The sequence below is a fragment of the Laetiporus sulphureus genome, assembly GCF_001632365.1.
Source record: "Laetiporus sulphureus 93-53 unplaced genomic scaffold LAESUscaffold_1, whole genome shotgun sequence".
Classification (NCBI taxonomy): domain Eukaryota; kingdom Fungi; phylum Basidiomycota; class Agaricomycetes; order Polyporales; family Laetiporaceae; genus Laetiporus; species Laetiporus sulphureus.
In genome coordinates this window covers 814,411-829,544 of record NW_024468510.1, presented here as the reverse complement: position 1 = coordinate 829,544, position 15,134 = coordinate 814,411, and the positions used below count along the sequence as shown (strand labels likewise).

Genomic DNA, 15,134 nt, shown 5'->3' with positions numbered 1-15,134 from the left:
AGGAACCACGCCACTTACGGTCATGTTATCTGCTAACGACTGATGCGAACATTCGTTTGCATGCTATGAGAGATAAGCTAAGGAACGTAGACTCACTGTAGTGGTAGCGCCTGATAGTGGAAATGAGGAGCCTTTAACCCATAGGTCTGATGAACCTGTATCGATTTGGACAGGATACGCTGCAAAAATGGTGATATCCATGAACACAGTCCATTGACCCGTTGGAGGAGCGGCATACCAGTGTCAGCTATAGTGATCTGGCATTGATGCCCGTCCATAAGTTAACGAGGAAAATAGTATACTGTACACTCACATTCGCAATGTACAGTAGGTCACGGACAGTACTGAGAAGCCGTCATCAGCGTTGAGACATACTGAAGGTGATGCAGGAGGACTCACGATAGGTCAACACTCTCCCCGCTGCTCGAGCTAGTAGTAGCATATGAGTAGGATGTTTTCCCGCCTCTCCTCTGTAGGGCGGATTCACCGGATCCGCGCTGGTGTCTTGAGAATGATATCCTCGCAGCATGTGACAGAGAGATAGAAAATGCGAGCCAGAGCGTGAGTCGAAGAGCGTGTAGCCTCATGACGACCGAGGCAAGTCAGGGAACGAAAAGCAAAGGAGTGGCTGAGATAACGAGAGGCGGCCCGAAAGAGAAAGGGATAGAGGTAGAATGAGTAGCGAAGCCGGACACCGCGCAGAGTGAGTTAGCAGACGCTAAGCATGTAACGGATGCTGTCCGCCTATCGCCGTGGGAATGATCGGATCGCTGGAACGAGGGGTAGTAGCGCGGTGTGCACAGTCGCGACAGAGCACTTTAACGACGTGAACGATGAGCTGAGGAGAGAGGATGAGTTCGTACAGCGACGCTGCACATTGTGATCGCTGTCTCGCCTGCCACCGGTCAGAACAGATTGATGCACTTGATGGCGATCACGTCCAGAGATCCGACGAACGCGACCACCAATTGCTCAGATGAGATGCATCACGAAGCGGTCGCGTATTCGGTCGAGGTCGCATATGTGATGATAGACGACCAAGATATTGCGAGTATTTGTACAGATGCTGTCGTCGGCGACGTGCATGCGTACGACGGCGAAGGTCATCCGGCGGGCCTGATGACCGACTCACGTGGGCGCGTTTGCGACTGTTCGGGGCTCCCCTTCCCTCTCCCGGGATGCCTCGACTATAAGAATACTCCGGTGCATTTAGTCGTACGTTGTCTCCTTCCTCACCCCAACATGTCTCCCCCTCCCGCCTCCAGAAGCGCGATTAAACGCCTACTATATGCAGCACAGCACAGCGCATGCCCCTGCCATGGATGCCGAACAGGAGGGTCGCATAGTCCCATGCAGGCAATCAGCCAGATGAGAAAGTTTGCTACCCCGGTGGAGGCGCATCCGGTAGAGAAGGAGTATGCATTTGAGGCGAGTTTCTCCCTTGGGAATTACCCTGTTGGAAGTAATGACGCTAGCGGGGATATGATGCAGGTTGCCGCAGCGAACTTACGCTTCGGAGAGGGCGTTACGCGTGAGGTCGGGATGGACTTGAAGAACATGAAAGCGCGGAAGGTTTGATTGCGATTTGTTCTAGTATCTGATACAATCATGCTGAATGGTCAAATGCATCAGGTTGCCGTCTTCACAGATCCCATCGTTGCCAAGTTGCCGCCAGCCAAGATGGTGCGTCATCCCGCATTCGATTCGGATGGCATCTACATATTGATATGTCTTTCCAGGCGATTGCATCACTGGAATCGCAAACCGACCTGCCTTTTGTTGTATACGACCGTGTGGTAGCTGAGCCGACAGAAGCCAGTTGGCGAGATGCGATTGCATGGGCGAGAGAACACGATTGCAGCCACTACCTCGCGTAACTGGACGTCTTGCACAGTTTGCAGTAATAAGGCTAACGGACGTGCATACACAGTGTTGGTGGAGGCAGCGTCATGGATACCGCAAAAGCTGCGAACCTGTACGAAACTCGTTCTTTCGCACATAGCTGATCGATCTCATAGCGTCTAGGTTCTCGGTGTACAAGGATGCAGATCTATTTGACTTTATCAATGCACCGGTTGGCAAAGGACTGCCGATCACGCAGTCTCTGCATCCTCTCATTGCAGGTCCGCCTCATAGCTCCTTTCTAGCTAGGGCTCCTCCGCCGAGGACGACTAATCGTTCTTGATAGTGCCCACGACCGCTGGCACTGGCTCGGAGACCACGGGTACAGCAATCCTGGACATTACTTCCATGTCATTCAAAACTGGCATTGCAAACCGGGCGATGAAGCCCGTCCTGGGTATCGTAGATGCGCTCAACACCCGGTCCTGTTCCAGAGGTACGGATGTTCCTCTTTAGACAGTTTGCTAACGGTCTGATCCTGGATCACCTGTACAGAACTGCACATCAGTGCTGGCTTAGATGTGCTTTTCCACAGTCTCGAAAGCTACACTGCGATTCCGTGCGTTTTTTGAATCGCCTTTTGGGTGATGAATTCTTACGGGAACTAGGTACACCGAGCGTGTGCCTCGACCGTCAAACCCGGTCCTCCGACCAGCCTATCAAGGCAGCAACCCCGTTGCGGATGTCTTCTCTATGTGGGCTTTACACACAACTGTGAAGTATCTTCCGCGTATCTCGAAGAGTTTGGAGGACTATGAGGCAATGAGACAAATGGTGTAAGAGGGCGCGCTGCTTACAAAGAAAGACGTTTTGATGAACGCAATATGCAGGTTGGCGGCTTCGTTTGCAGGTATTGGGTTTGGAAATGCCGGAGTACATCTCTGTCATGGTATCAGCTATCCGGTGAGTTTGCCAATTGGCTGCGTAATAGCAATCCACAGTCTGACGAGAACCAAGATTTCTGGATTAAACAAGCAGGGACCGAAGTACAAATTTGCTGGGTACAACGTCGACCATCCCATTATCCCACATGGTATCAGGTATATCCCAACTAGCTGTTGACAGCGTGTGTAGTTTGGCTCAACGTTGAAAAGTGTCGCGCTTTCCGCACCTGCCGTCTTCCAGTTCACTGCACCCTCCTCTCCTTCCCGGCACCGTGAGGTGCTCGCAATCTTCCTAGGCACGACACCCGCCGATCCCAGCATCTCCTCCATCCCCGACTCGGAGATCGGCGCGCATCTGTTCGAGGCGATTGCACGCTTCCTTGATAATCTGCACGTCCCACGTGGTCTGAAGGCCGTCGGGTACAAGAAGGAGGATGTGCCGAAGCTGGTGGAGGGCGCGATCCCGCAGAGGCGAGTTCTGGACCTTGCACCGGGTATCGGCGATGTGGCCGGCGCAGATGGGCGGGAGCACTTGACACATATCATTGAGCGTTCAATGGAGTATTGAGCTCTATGTCATGGGAACATTAGTGTAACGCTAGAAATCGTGTAAGAAAAACGGACCATTTGCTAACGCGTGCATCCTCGCACAGTGATACATGCTCGCGCTCGCCTGGATATTATCTGTCTTGCCAGACAAGTCATGATGCATGGATATCTGGATCCTTGAGCGTGATCAGCCACAGACGCGTTCTGCGGTTCAAAACAAATCACGAGAGCGCGTCAAGCATTTTTTTGGGAACGAGCGCCCCGCTCATGATTTCTGAGTCTGACTTACTTATCATATGGTACAATCACTGCGCCCTGAATGCGCTTGTTTCCTCACACCCTTATCCTCCCATCATCATCTGCTCCAACCATTTATTCGCTCTATTTAACTGGAATCAAGAGGAACATGTCGACGAGGAGTTACAAAGACGCGATCGACCATCTGAACTCTCTTCAATCTAATGCTGCCGCCCTCGAGGCCGTTCGGGCATCGGGCGGCCGCCTGAGCGAGCTTGCAATACCCGAGATGGTCGAATATCTGAACAGGATTGGCTACAGTGCAAGTGCATTCATCTTGCATTCGTGAGCAGGTCTTTAAAGAAAAGTGATCAACAGACCTCTGACCTGAACCGACTAAATGTGATACATATCACTGGTACGAAGGGCAAAGGCTCCACGTCCGCATTCACAGATTCGATAATTCGGCACGCTATGCCTCAGTGGAAAGTCGGTAAGTCGGATGCATGTCGTGCTCCGCTCGAATCTGACGAAGTTGCAGGGTTATACACTTCGCCACATCTTATCGCCGTGCGCGAACGGATACGCATAAACGGAGTACCTATACCAGAGGAGCAATTCGCGACTTTCTTCTTTGACGTATGGGACAGGCTGGAGGAAAATGACACGGTGCGTTCCAATATGCACACTCCAGCGAGCATGTCGACCGACATCTCTCTAGAGAGCTCTTCCGCAAACATCAAAGATGCCGGGATACTTCAGATTCGTAACTCTTGTGGCCTATCACGCGTTCCTGACCCTCAAAGTGCCCGGTCGTTTGCTCGCTTTCGCACAAATCTGACCTTGCTATCAGGTCGACGCAACAGTCCTCGAAGTTGGCGTCGGCGGGATGTACGACAGCACGAACATCGTACCGAAGCCAATCGTCACAGGAATCTCAGCCCTCGGCATCGACCATACCGCTGTGCTGGGCAAGACACTCAAGGAGATCGCGTGGCAGAAGGGAGGCATCTACAAGGTTCGTAGCGCACCACTGCCCCGCCAGTGAGACTTATGTTATCGTAGGAAGGCGTTCCGGCTTTGACAGTCGATCAACCGGAGGAAGGAATCGAAGTTCTTCGGCAGCAAGCAGACGATAGAAAGGTTAGATACTGATCACAGCATGTCATTGCCGCGTTTACCATCCTCCTCAGGCATCTGAGTTCATAGTGGCGCAGCCTACACCTGGGTTGTCAGAGGTCAAGCTAGGTATGTTGCGAGAATACAAGCTGACACAACACTAATAGATAGATTGGTGTAGGCCTGGCAGGGTCCCATCAATACCAAAATGCAAATCTAGCAGTTCATCTCGCAAAGAAATTCCTGCAAGCTAAAGGCGTCGTGGAATCAGAAAATGGATTGCCTGAGAGCTTCGTGGAGGGTCTTCAACGTACGAAATGGCCAGGACGCTGTCAGACCGTCCCAGACCCTAAGCACTCTACCTTGACTTGGTTCCTGGATGGCGCACATACGAAGGAGAGCCTGGAGTGCTGTATGCAGTGGTTCGTAAGCCCTGACGTTGCCTTGCGGCATCCACCTACATCGTATGTACAGGTCACCTCGCATGCGATGACCCTACTCCGATTTGACAGAGTAATGTAGCCAACAGCCAAGAAGAGTGTTAGTGTTCAACTGCACGAATGGCCGCTCCGGCAAGGCGTTGTTGGGCACAATGATCGACAAGACGGCTACCCAGCTGAAGCTCTATGGCCGTCAGGATGGCCTAAACATGTTTTACGACCACGTTATCTTCTGTACCAATGTGACCTACGCAGACGGCGGGTTCAAGGGCGGTTCGTGTGTTTGCTACCTCGACTTGACCTCTAGTTCACGTAACCCTGCACAGACCTTACGACTTTTGCCATTCCGACAGATGACCTCGCACACTTGCAAACGCAGCACGATCTCGCTACAGCGTGGTCATCATTGCTGTTTGCATTCCCCTCGGACCATGTCCACGTCCTGCCTTCCGTTGAACATGCTATCAAGCTCGTATATAACCTCCGTGCCGAGTCCGCAGAGCGGCAGACGGACGTGCTTGTCTCGGGCAGCTTACACCTCGTCGGCGGTGTGATTGAGGTCGCGGGGTTGTCTCAAGTGGCGTTGTGACGCAAGTGCTGTTGATACTAGATTTTCCTAATTTGCTATGATTTTTCTGTCATGCGCCTTCAACAGTCACCTAGATTAGACAAGATACCATACTTTACAATGCTACCGTCTCATCTATGTTCGTTTTCTCCTTGCCCTTTTTGACATATAGTTTGAACCTCCGTCATGATGATGGATGGCCTGCGAGTGGCGTGTCAATCGCTGCATTGACGTGGTGGTAGTTGAGCACACTTACATGACGGTCAAGGAAGCAGCGGAGTCTGAGCATGATCGGCCTGAGCCCTCGTCGGGGTGGGGGATCCGGTAATATGCCAACAGCAGTCGCGAACTTCACAAATTCATCGATGTGAATGGGCTGGTGATAGCACACTGTCAGGCCAGGGCGACCGTCAAGGCAAGAATCTAGACTGACCTCGTAGTGAAGGATGCGCAGACGGAGTGGCCGATCAGCCAGAATGGCTTGCCTAAGTCGTGCGTCGTATTCTTCGTCAGATAGCTTCTCGTTTTTGACAGGTACAATGTTTGTCTTAGAATTCTCCATTTTTTTGACTTTTGTCTCGGGAGTCTTCTTGCTCTTGACGTTTGACTTTAGAATCTTCTTGATTTTGATACGTGCTATCTTTGTCTTGGAAGTCTTGTTAATCGAACGGGATGACGGGGAGTTGCTCCCACAGTCCGAATGAAGTTCATTCATTGGAAGCGATGAGTGAGTAGGTGTGCTTGTACTGAAGATGGAGTGTTTTGCATCCTAAATGTTATCAGTCCGGTTTTCGCGTTGGCGTCTAGAAAGCTCACATAGTAATCGATAGACTGCCTAGAGCCGGCCTTATCGCCGCGAGACGACCTTGAAGAGCCTGCTAGTTTGCTTGGGGCAAATGCCTGGGTCGATGGTAGCGTCTTCGAATCTTCCGGGACCTCGACGCGCGGGATGAAGACTACGTGCGCTGGCTTTGACGTAAGCTTACTACGACCAAACGCCTGAGCTGACAGAGATGCTGCAGACTGCGCGTCTTCATGGGGAGTACGTCGTCGCTTTGTCAATGCACTTTCGCCAAAACCTTGCGTAGAAGGAGGTAGGCGGGTTTTTTCAGCGGTATTTGACTCTGCAGAGACAGTTATCATCACTCCCTGTGGGCGAGCTGACGGGTGTCCAATCAGTTGGCGAGCCTTGAGCAGAATTTGCTCTCGTGTTTCCGTCAAGCTCTTGACAGTTGTGACGACCGCGGGACGCTTGCCCCTGCGTTTTGCCCCGGCGTCGAGCACGGCGTCCTGCAGCAGAGTCTCCGCTTCCTGCTGCTTGTGTTTTGTCTTCTTTTCCGGCAGGATAGGCACACGGTCAATCTCTTGGCGTATCATGACGGCAATCGTGGCGTCAGTGAGTGACCGCCGCTTAGCACATGATCCGATGTGCTTGAGCTTGCGGACAGTTGTCTTCCTGGCGGTCCACAAAGACTCACAAACGACGCACTTGAGGAGCTTTGCGAGCTCAGCCTCTGAGAATCCCTCGGCAAAGGCCCGGCTCGCGGAACGTGCAGCCCTTTTCGCAGGTGATAAAATCTCGTCTGAGCTCGAGGATGCTGAAGCTGCGCGGGAGTAATCGCGCCGTACTGGTGCATTGATCGTCGACTTGCGAGCAGCGGAGTACGCGAAACCGCGTATATTAAAACTTCTGATGTCTTTCTCTTCATCCGAGCCACTTGCTGAGAAATTATTTGTCGGCTTGGATATAGCACAGGGACTGGGTGCATTCGTGACAGTGCCTTCATTGCGACGATCGGCAATTGAGGGGCTTTCATTGAGCAGGTCGTAAACGGAAGGCATGTAGCCATTACTAATGTCTTCCGCTACTACTTTATGAGTATGGTCGTAAGTGCGTCCACTTTGTACTCACCGATGATCTCAAACTGCTCAGACTGCGTGGTTGGAGACGCCGGGGTGCCATTACTGGGAGAGCTCAGAGCGCTACGGCCAGAACGACTATCTGTGGTTACCCTCAGACCAGAAATTTGAGCTACTGCATCCATGAACGTACCAATCGCGTCGAAAAACGCGCTATAGGCAGAAAGAGCACCGAATTTAGAGGATTGGGACACGTTCCTAGATGCCGCCGGACCATCTTCGCCGTCCGACGATTCAACGACTGCAGTTTTGGACACCGCACTATTCCTCAGGCCATCAGACTGTCTCTTATGTCGCTTTAATTGTCGCCTACGTTCCTCCCTCTCAGGCTCGGAGTCGTCCACAATGTCCGTAGGCGCAGGGTGCACGAACCGGACAGACTGTACAGAAAGTGGTTTGTACATTCCAGCCGGCATGGTCATAGAGTGAGCTCGAATAGCCGAACACGTGTAGGTCTGGAGGGAGAGACAGGCGCGTTTCATGAGCGAGATAGCGAGAACAACATGCGAGACGCGTCGACGCGACGAGCCAATTTGCTAAATAAGTAGGTCGCGTCCGCACGCGTCTGACGGCGTCCTTCCGCCACAACTGAGGTCGCCCGCTGGCCTCGATCCTCCCCTTCGCCTCGTTGCTCTGCAGCTTGGACATTCCTGAACCAGAATCATGCCCACAAAGGTCACGCCTGCACAGGGTGAGACAGTCTCGCCTGACGAACTCTACGATGTTCTATGCGGCGCCGCATCTCAGGACCCAGCGGTGCTGCAGTCCTCCGCCATGCGGTTGAAGCAGATGCTCCAGTTGTTCGGCGCTTTCAATATCTTGCACGAAATTGCAGCCCAGAAAACAGTTCCGCTTCCAGTGCGCCAGCAGAGTATTATTCAGTTCAAGAACGCTGCGTTGGGCCATTGGCGGTCGAGGAGGTGAGTTAGGTTTCTTAGTCCGTTGACATTTCTTGTGAACGAACACCCTTTTAGGTTCCTATCCGATGAACAGCGTGTGAGCATACGTGGTCGATGCTTGTTATTACTCGACGAGAGTGATGACGTCGTAAGCAAATCCCTTTCATCGAATGCTGGCGTAGTCGCTCAAAATGCTCAGATTTCCGAATGCAACTCGGTCATTATTGCAAAGATTGCACGCGCAGACTACCCTCAGCACTGGTGCGTCGTGCGTGTGCGTAGTTGGCAAGCTCTTGACGTCTCGCAGGCCTGACCTCATACCACAATTGTTGGCTGTGATCAACGGAAGCATAGAAGCGCGTTCTACAGATCTCAGCATGAGCTCCGCGATGCCTCTCCGTCGTGCATTAGAAGCAATGAATGCTATCTTGAAAGAGTTCATGAGCTTGAAGCTCCCCGCAGGAATCAAATCAATGGCCGAGGTGAGTCCACTTGACGTGCAGCAGCATTGCCTCTAACTTCAATTTCTGTAACAGCTCGTACAACAGCTTCATCTAGTAATGATGGGTCACTACTCTCAAGTGACGATGTCATTCTCTTCCTCAATAACGCCTGCCAGCATCACGCAACCACATGTAGTGGAGGATCTGCTTGTAGCTCATCTTGTGTTCAAGTGCGTCGTTAAGATGGCCGAATGGAGCTGGAATCGCCTTGTCAATGCCAAATTCGTAGATGTTGAACCGTGGGTACGTGGGACTCATGGTTCTCCGTCACTTATCCACATTTTCTAATTCCGTCGATAGATACACCAACTATTCCAAGCATCCGCAGTACAGCTACAAACATTGTCTGAATTGCGGATCAGTCTTGTCTCTGCTACTCAGATGCAGCCATTGACTAGCATTGGGCAGCGTTCTCTGGATCTACTGACTCGTCACGTCCGTCTCTTTGGAAAGCTCTTCCAGCGCATGCAGAAGTTGAGCCCCAGTCGATTCGTTACCCTTCCGATGAGCAGTGATCTCGTGCTGTATTATTGGAGTAAGGTGGTGCAAGCATCCAGTGCTCCCCCAGAGTACACCGCAGGTACGTCCCGCTTTCCCGGGCCGTTCATGAACGCGACATCATACCTGCTAGCTTCTAGACACTCCCACTGCTGTATTTCCTGTCCGCTTTCTGGTGCAAGCTATGGTCCTGTTCAAGGACAGCCTACCGCAGTGGGCGCCTGTGCGTAAGGACGGGACCGAAAATGTGACATGTACGTGCAACACACAAACCATGAACGGAATCGATGTGCTCATGGTTGCCAGCTTTGACCAAGGAGTTCGTGGAAAATGCTGTGAAGCTGTTAGTCACGCGTTTCATTCCATTGAATACCGGCGATCTGCAGGAATGGGAGGCCGATCCGGAAAATTGGGTCAATGTCGAAGAACAGGAAAACGAGCAGTGGGTCTTCGAGCTCCGCGTAAGCTCTATGCTGCATTTCTTTTCGAAGCTGATCGTGCCACTGGCATGAAGCCATGTGCCGAACGAGTTGTTATGACACTTTCTACCAACTACCATCAATATGTCATACCTCTTCTCCAAATGACCTTCGAGCAGATGGTCGGTGCGTGTCATGCTGCTTGACTCGTATTTCATACCCTTCTAATGAAGCGCAGGGCAACACCCAAGTGATCTTGACAGTGTCGTTCAAAAGGAAGCGCTGTACTGCGCCATCGGGCGATGCGCGCAGAAATTGAAAGGTGTCATTCCTTTCGAGCAGTGGTTAGAACGCACGCTTGTCAGAGAAGCCCAGGAGACTAACCCAAGGTAAGGGGTTACACAGAAATCCGTCTCGTGGATGGTCAGCTCATGATCAATACAATAGCTATCCCATCCTAAAGCGCCGTATCGCTTGGTTGGTTGGCAAATGGGTCTCGGTGGACTGCTGTCCCGCCAATAATGCGCTGATCTGGCAAATTTTGCTCTATCTGCTGCAGGATCGCGGCCCTGGGACGGACGAGGTCGTGCGGCTGACAGCAGCCATGGCATTACGAGAGTGTCTGGACGTGAGTATATTCCATAATGCTTGAGTAGAGGCCTTTACTGAAATAATAGTTCTCATCTAGACAATCCAATTTGACGTTAATGTGTTTGTTCCCTTCTTGCCAGCGGTAGTGAATGAACTCGAACGGCTGACAGCAGAAGCGGAGACGTTGGAGAGCAAGCGTCGCGTTGCTCGTAGTCTCAATACAGTCATTGAGCGTGCTGAAAGTCGCGTAAGTAGGACTGTTCTGGTTGTTGCGTCTCTGCGTTGCTGAAAAACGGTACAGATTGTCCCTTTGATACGCAACATCGCTGGACCTCTGCCTCAACTGTGTATATAACCAAGTTCACACGGGCCAGATGGTTGTGCTGATTGCAGTCTTGCTGTAGGGACAACTGCCGGAGAAGATTGGCTCTTCAAGGTTTCGCTACTCGAGACAGTGACAAAATTAATAGAGGTAAGACCATGCTCATGTGCAGAGTCCCTTATCATTGATCATTCGTGTACGCACAGTCCTCGAAAGAACATTCGGTGCCTCTGAGTAGTCTCGTCGTGCCTCTAGTGCGTGACAGCCTGTCACCTGGAGTGAGTTCAGATAGTCAGATATTGCAACGGTGCTGGCTAACCGACTTTCAGTCTATACTCCACTTGGACCAGGATGCCATGATCTTGTGGCATATGGCACTGCGAAATACCGTTACTTTGGAAGGAGTAGACGGCGGCCCAGGATTGATCGAACTGTTCCCTATTGCCATTTCGCTGCTTTCTGAAAACCTGGACTTGCTGGGAAAGATCGTCGACATAATCGAGTCGTACTACCTGCTGGATCCCGCACGTGTGCTTCAGGTACGTCGCGGACACCATGTGAAAGAGAAAGACTGACATTAATGAGCTCCGGTGTAGCCTTTTGCGGTAGATTTGTTCCGTGCTTATGTCAAAGCGATCAAGCAAGCGATGGGAGTGAACATCACGAGCATGGCGACAAGTTTGACAATACTTTTCCAAATTGCTCCGTCTGCGCTGTGGGGAGAGGCGCTACACGTTTCAGGACTCTTCGCCCTTCTGGTCAAGACTTTGGTTGATGACAAGGTACAGATATTCTCGTGATCCTCGGACCGTCCATAAATTGACATCCGTTAACACATCTAGGCATCCACGCCTGTTCTGACATCCTATATTTATGTGATGGCACGAATAGCCTTTGCGGACAAGCAACTATTCCTGAACCTGATGTCCGGAGCAGCGCCGATTCTAGAAACTAAAGAAACAGAACTTTGGGAGGGTGTCTTGAATCAGTGGTGGACCAGGGTGCGTGAGTTTCACGTCGTGAAGGACACATGTCATGACATCGTAGCATCACGTAGTTCGATAACATGTCAGAGCCTCGTCTCCGGAAGTTGGCGGCAATGGGCATAACAAGCCTTGTATCCACCGGTCGGCCCGAAGTTCTCGACCGCCTCTCCACGGAGATTTGCAACCTCTGGATGGATGTCTTCAGTGAGATCAAGGAGGCGCAAGTGCAAGATGAAGAGTCTACGTAAGCGTGGTTGTCTGTTGCTGTGCGGCATAACTGACCGTGGCTTCTAGCGATCCGACTCTAGTGGCCTACTGGGATCAGCCGACCAACTCCTTCTACAAAGAGTCCGAAAACACTCTTGAGTATGCTCGCCGCAAAGCTGTACGTTGTGCCATTTATATCTCCGGATTGTCACTGATGTGGGCTGTCAGCTTTATGATAATGACCCTGCACGAACTATCCAGTTGACCGCTTACGTCGCCGCTCGGGTGCAAGAGGCCGAGAGTGTGTGCGGGGGGTCGGCTGAATTCAACAGGCTGTACCTCGAGGACGCCGACCCCCTTGTCTTGCAGCAAATCGGTGCAGAACTGACACGCCGATGAATTTTGCTGTGCGTACTGATCTGTTCGACATTGCAGCAGCACTCAACCACTGCTTGACGATAGGAATCGCCCGTGAAGTAGCGAATTTACATGGCTCCATAATGTACCTAATATGTAGCTTGAAGTGCATAACGATGGAATGGATCCCCATTTGAAAGAAGACGCAACATCTACAATCACTATTTCTTGCCAAAGAAAGTCATAAGAGTTGAGTTGGCGGGAGTCTTCGCAGTGGATTTCCGACTCTTCAAGCCAGAGGAATCGCCGGAGGTTTTGCTTGCTGTTCGATCGTTTACCTTGATCTTAGGCTTGGTATGCCCCTTCGCAAATGAGCTCCTCTTTGTCTTTATCTTCGCAGATTCGTCTGCTTGTTCCTCTTCTTCCTCGACGGATTCATACGAGGAATAGTCCTCCGTGACTTGATGAAACCGGTCAGCCAGAGCACTTACTGTAAAATATAACAGGTCTCACTCATGTATCCCTTCTCGTCTACCTTTGTCCGACTTTTGAGAACTCGTCTCTTCTTCAATCCATTCCTGCCGGTAGGGATGACTTTCTTTTCCCTCTTCCTCCTTGGTTTGTTCTCGACCCTCTCTGGTTCCGAGTCCTCGACCATCTCGACATCAACGTCTTCGTTTTGCGTCTCGTCCGCTTCTGGCTCGGTGTCCGGCGGCACGGAATGCGACACTCTGATGACCTCATCTGTTAGGCCATGAGTTCTCGTGCAACGATCCCCACGCAACGCTGCACGCACCGTCATCAACATCCATCATCGCCCTGAGGCTCTTCTCTGCTTCAGTCGGAGTCTCACTGCGCCTAGATCTTGGCCTTGCCTTCCTCCTACTGCTCGCTGGACGAGAGTACGTGTCAGGCTTCTCGAACTCCTCATCTTCCGAAAGGACAACACCCTTCTTGGGTCGTGTGGGAAGAAGAGGCTTGAACTCTCCCTCGCCCTCTTCGGAGTCCAACATGAGACGCAAGGTCGGCTTGCGCTTCATTGTCCTCTGTAGATTGCTTAGCGAGCCATTCGTACCACTAGAACAGTGCAGAGCAACCTTGGGTTCATCCTTTGAGGATGTCGGCCTAACGGAAGCACTTTTGGAGATGGGACTCTTCTTTCGGGGAGGCGGAGACACGCTGTCATCCTCCTCATCCGAGTCTGATGAAGGCATCATCCCGGATTTGCGCTTCGTCCCCCTCTACGGAACAATAATGCAGCAGACGCCAACATGGAACGCATAATATCGGGCCCACCTTGACTACTGTCTTGGATGAAGCCATTGCAGGTGTCCCTTGACGGGAGCTCTCATCTGTGCTCGGTGATGTAGCCCGGCTCTTCTTTCCACTAGCAGCTCTCTTCTTGAATCCATCCTTCACCGACTGCTTGCCCTTTACTGTTCGAATTTTCTCTTCTGTCTCTTTGGCCTTCGCCTTGCTCCAGTCAAGCTTTCCTGATTCTTTCACTTTCAGGGCTGGCGGTTTCTCTTTGTGCTTCGCATGTTCCTTCAGTGTCAGCTTCGGCTCTTCCTTGGGTTCTTTTTTGATCGCCTGCTCCAGCTCCTCCTTTGCCTTCTCTACCTTCTGTTCTTGCTTGACTGAGAGTGAAGATTTTGACCTTGCAAAATCCTTTACTTTTGAGGATGATGCCACAGGTGCTATGTGCCTGCCGATCTATATCATCAAGTGTCAGTAGGCCATGTCAACATGCGCTGAATATGGAACGGACATGAACGTGAGGGCCGACGATCCTTCCTAGTAGTACGGATGCCTCTGACGAGATCTTTGCATCCAATTCGTGCACCTTATCTGAAGGCGGGCAAATGAGGCCTGCATCCTGGACGGTAAAAGGTCATTCGACTCGCTACCCTTTCCGTCCTTCACTAAGATGAGTACGTACAATCAACGGTGCCGGGGACAAGCTGTATATATGTTGCGAGAATAGACGTTTATACTGAGATTTCACCCCTGCTCTCGGGAAAACGTTAGAGGTTAACCAAAGGATGACGTACATACGCACTGTCGACATCAGTCTCTCCGACAAGGGTTACCTTCACAGCGGGTACTTCTTCGCTATCCGGTTCTCCACTATCATCTGCAACTTCCTCCAAGTCCACATCCATATCAGTGGGTTGCGATTCTTGAGATGTTGTCGCTGGTGGAGGCAACACTTCTCCAGTCAAGAGATATGTCGCATAGGCTGGCGACGGTGACCCCTGTGAGGCAGCGTGGAAAGCCGCGAGGTCACTACGTGATGGTGCTCAACGGCAGTTCTGACACTTAATGACGTCCCATCGTTACAGGAGGCACGTACTTCTTTGCAAAATTGACATGAATATTGAAGTGCCGGCTGAGGGAACGGAAGGTGACCTGGTGGTTGTCAGTGGAATACTGCGAGTGCTCGGCGGCCTCTGGCTACTGACCACATTCCTCTCTACAACGAGCTGCTTCGTGAGATAATCGCTGCGTTCAGTCTCCATTGTTGCGAGGAAAAGGCACCACAGTGCAGTGTAAGGGATGGAAGTGAGATGAACGAGCGACGCGACGCGGCCGACGCGTGTGTGGCGCTGGCTGCCTATGGCATGGCCACACCTTCACGAGTCTGTGCTCAAGTTGCTCACAACCCGTTATGGGCTGTATTAAGACGTGTATGCAAACTTCATGGACAGAGTCAGTCCTTGCCCTCCCCGAGTC

At 51.7% G+C, this 15,134-nt stretch overlaps 6 protein-coding genes across 6 annotated transcripts in view; 3 read left to right on the top strand and 3 right to left on the bottom strand.

The window, feature by feature from the left end:
* The window catches only part of LAESUDRAFT_640006 (acid protease), a gene marked incomplete at both ends in the record, with an annotated part of 2,344 nt that extends 1,757 nt beyond the window's left edge, over positions 1-587 (bottom strand). Inside the window, 5 exons of the mRNA XM_040903572.1 lie at positions 19-39; positions 97-179; positions 239-257; positions 314-344; positions 400-587. Of these exons, the coding sequence (XP_040770284.1) occupies positions 19-39; positions 97-179; positions 239-257; positions 314-344; positions 400-587 (342 nt within the window). The remainder of the gene's footprint in view (positions 1-18; positions 40-96; positions 180-238; positions 258-313; positions 345-399) is intronic.
* Positions 588-1,182: 595 nt separating this feature from the next.
* LAESUDRAFT_719081 (alcohol dehydrogenase) lies at positions 1,183-3,510 on the top strand. Its single transcript, XM_040907560.1, has 12 exons — positions 1,183-1,428; positions 1,492-1,572; positions 1,633-1,683; positions 1,740-1,873; positions 1,931-1,975; positions 2,026-2,123; positions 2,189-2,338; positions 2,398-2,461; positions 2,511-2,678; positions 2,733-2,805; positions 2,860-2,942; positions 2,997-3,510. The coding sequence occupies exons 1-12, from the start codon at positions 1,243-1,245 to the stop codon at positions 3,352-3,354; spliced, it is 1,491 nt and encodes a 496-aa protein (XP_040770283.1). The 5' UTR covers positions 1,183-1,242; the 3' UTR covers positions 3,355-3,510.
* A 128-nt stretch (positions 3,511-3,638) lies between these two features.
* On the top strand, positions 3,639-5,881 carry LAESUDRAFT_719079 (FolC bifunctional protein). Its single transcript, XM_040907559.1, has 10 exons — positions 3,639-3,894; positions 3,951-4,065; positions 4,114-4,241; positions 4,294-4,377; positions 4,426-4,590; positions 4,638-4,715; positions 4,766-4,820; positions 4,873-5,155; positions 5,214-5,404; positions 5,458-5,881. Exons 1-10 carry the CDS (start codon positions 3,742-3,744, stop codon positions 5,718-5,720), a joined length of 1,515 nt encoding a protein of 504 aa, XP_040770282.1. The 5' UTR covers positions 3,639-3,741; the 3' UTR covers positions 5,721-5,881.
* A 163-nt stretch (positions 5,882-6,044) lies between these two features.
* Positions 6,045-7,679, bottom strand: LAESUDRAFT_15467 (uncharacterized protein). The gene is made up of 4 exons (XM_040901381.1): positions 7,612-7,679; positions 6,516-7,564; positions 6,133-6,445; positions 6,045-6,075 (listed from the first exon to the last, which is right to left on the bottom strand). Exons 2-3 carry the CDS (start codon positions 7,539-7,541, stop codon positions 6,407-6,409), a joined length of 1,065 nt encoding a protein of 354 aa, XP_040770281.1. The 5' UTR covers positions 7,542-7,564; positions 7,612-7,679; the 3' UTR covers positions 6,045-6,075; positions 6,133-6,406.
* A 603-nt stretch (positions 7,680-8,282) lies between these two features.
* On the top strand, positions 8,283-12,610 carry LAESUDRAFT_766566 (ARM repeat-containing protein; the record flags this gene model as incomplete). Its single annotated transcript, XM_040913763.1, has 21 exons — positions 8,283-8,539; positions 8,594-8,666; positions 8,718-8,779; positions 8,826-9,000; positions 9,055-9,264; positions 9,322-9,601; positions 9,660-9,773; positions 9,826-9,980; positions 10,034-10,128; positions 10,172-10,327; positions 10,386-10,566; positions 10,627-10,776; positions 10,831-10,876; positions 10,934-11,001; positions 11,058-11,129; positions 11,181-11,390; positions 11,448-11,633; positions 11,694-11,852; positions 11,909-12,075; positions 12,132-12,222; positions 12,273-12,610. 21 exons carry the CDS (start codon positions 8,283-8,285, stop codon positions 12,441-12,443), a joined length of 3,078 nt encoding a protein of 1,025 aa, XP_040770280.1. The 3' UTR covers positions 12,444-12,610.
* Positions 12,611-12,622: 12 nt separating this feature from the next.
* On the bottom strand, positions 12,623-14,920 carry LAESUDRAFT_808312 (uncharacterized protein; the record flags this gene model as incomplete). The annotated part of the gene is made up of 10 exons (XM_040914054.1): positions 12,623-12,861; positions 12,915-13,145; positions 13,198-13,447; positions 13,499-13,642; positions 13,698-14,114; positions 14,170-14,277; positions 14,341-14,408; positions 14,461-14,687; positions 14,755-14,810; positions 14,864-14,920. 10 exons carry the CDS (start codon positions 14,918-14,920, stop codon positions 12,623-12,625), a joined length of 1,797 nt encoding a protein of 598 aa, XP_040770279.1.
* Between the last annotated feature and the right edge of the window lie 214 nt (positions 14,921-15,134).

Bases quoted from the DNA above. Each gene is read 5' to 3' on its own strand.
- LAESUDRAFT_719081 (XM_040907560.1), top strand. From the start codon at position 1,243: ATGTCTCCCCCTCCCGCCTCCAGAAGCGCGATTAAACGCCTACTATAT. The intron at 1,429-1,491 runs GCGAGTTTCTCC...GATATGATGCAG, and splicing joins AGAAGGAGTATGCATTTGAG to GTTGCCGCAGCGAACTTACG. The intron at 2,806-2,859 runs GTGAGTTTGCCA...ACGAGAACCAAG, and splicing joins GTCATGGTATCAGCTATCCG to ATTTCTGGATTAAACAAGCA.
- LAESUDRAFT_15467 (XM_040901381.1), bottom strand. From the start codon at position 7,541: ATGCCTTCCGTTTACGACCTGCTCAATGAAAGCCCCTCAATTGCCGAT. The intron at 6,446-6,515 runs GTGAGCTTTCTA...CTCCATCTTCAG, and splicing joins GGCAGTCTATCGATTACTAT to TACAAGCACACCTACTCACT.
- LAESUDRAFT_719079 (XM_040907559.1), top strand. From the start codon at position 3,742: ATGTCGACGAGGAGTTACAAAGACGCGATCGACCATCTGAACTCTCTT. The intron at 4,591-4,637 runs GTTCGTAGCGCA...ATGTTATCGTAG, and splicing joins AGAAGGGAGGCATCTACAAG to GAAGGCGTTCCGGCTTTGAC. The intron at 4,821-4,872 runs GTATGTTGCGAG...AGATTGGTGTAG, and splicing joins GTTGTCAGAGGTCAAGCTAG to GCCTGGCAGGGTCCCATCAA.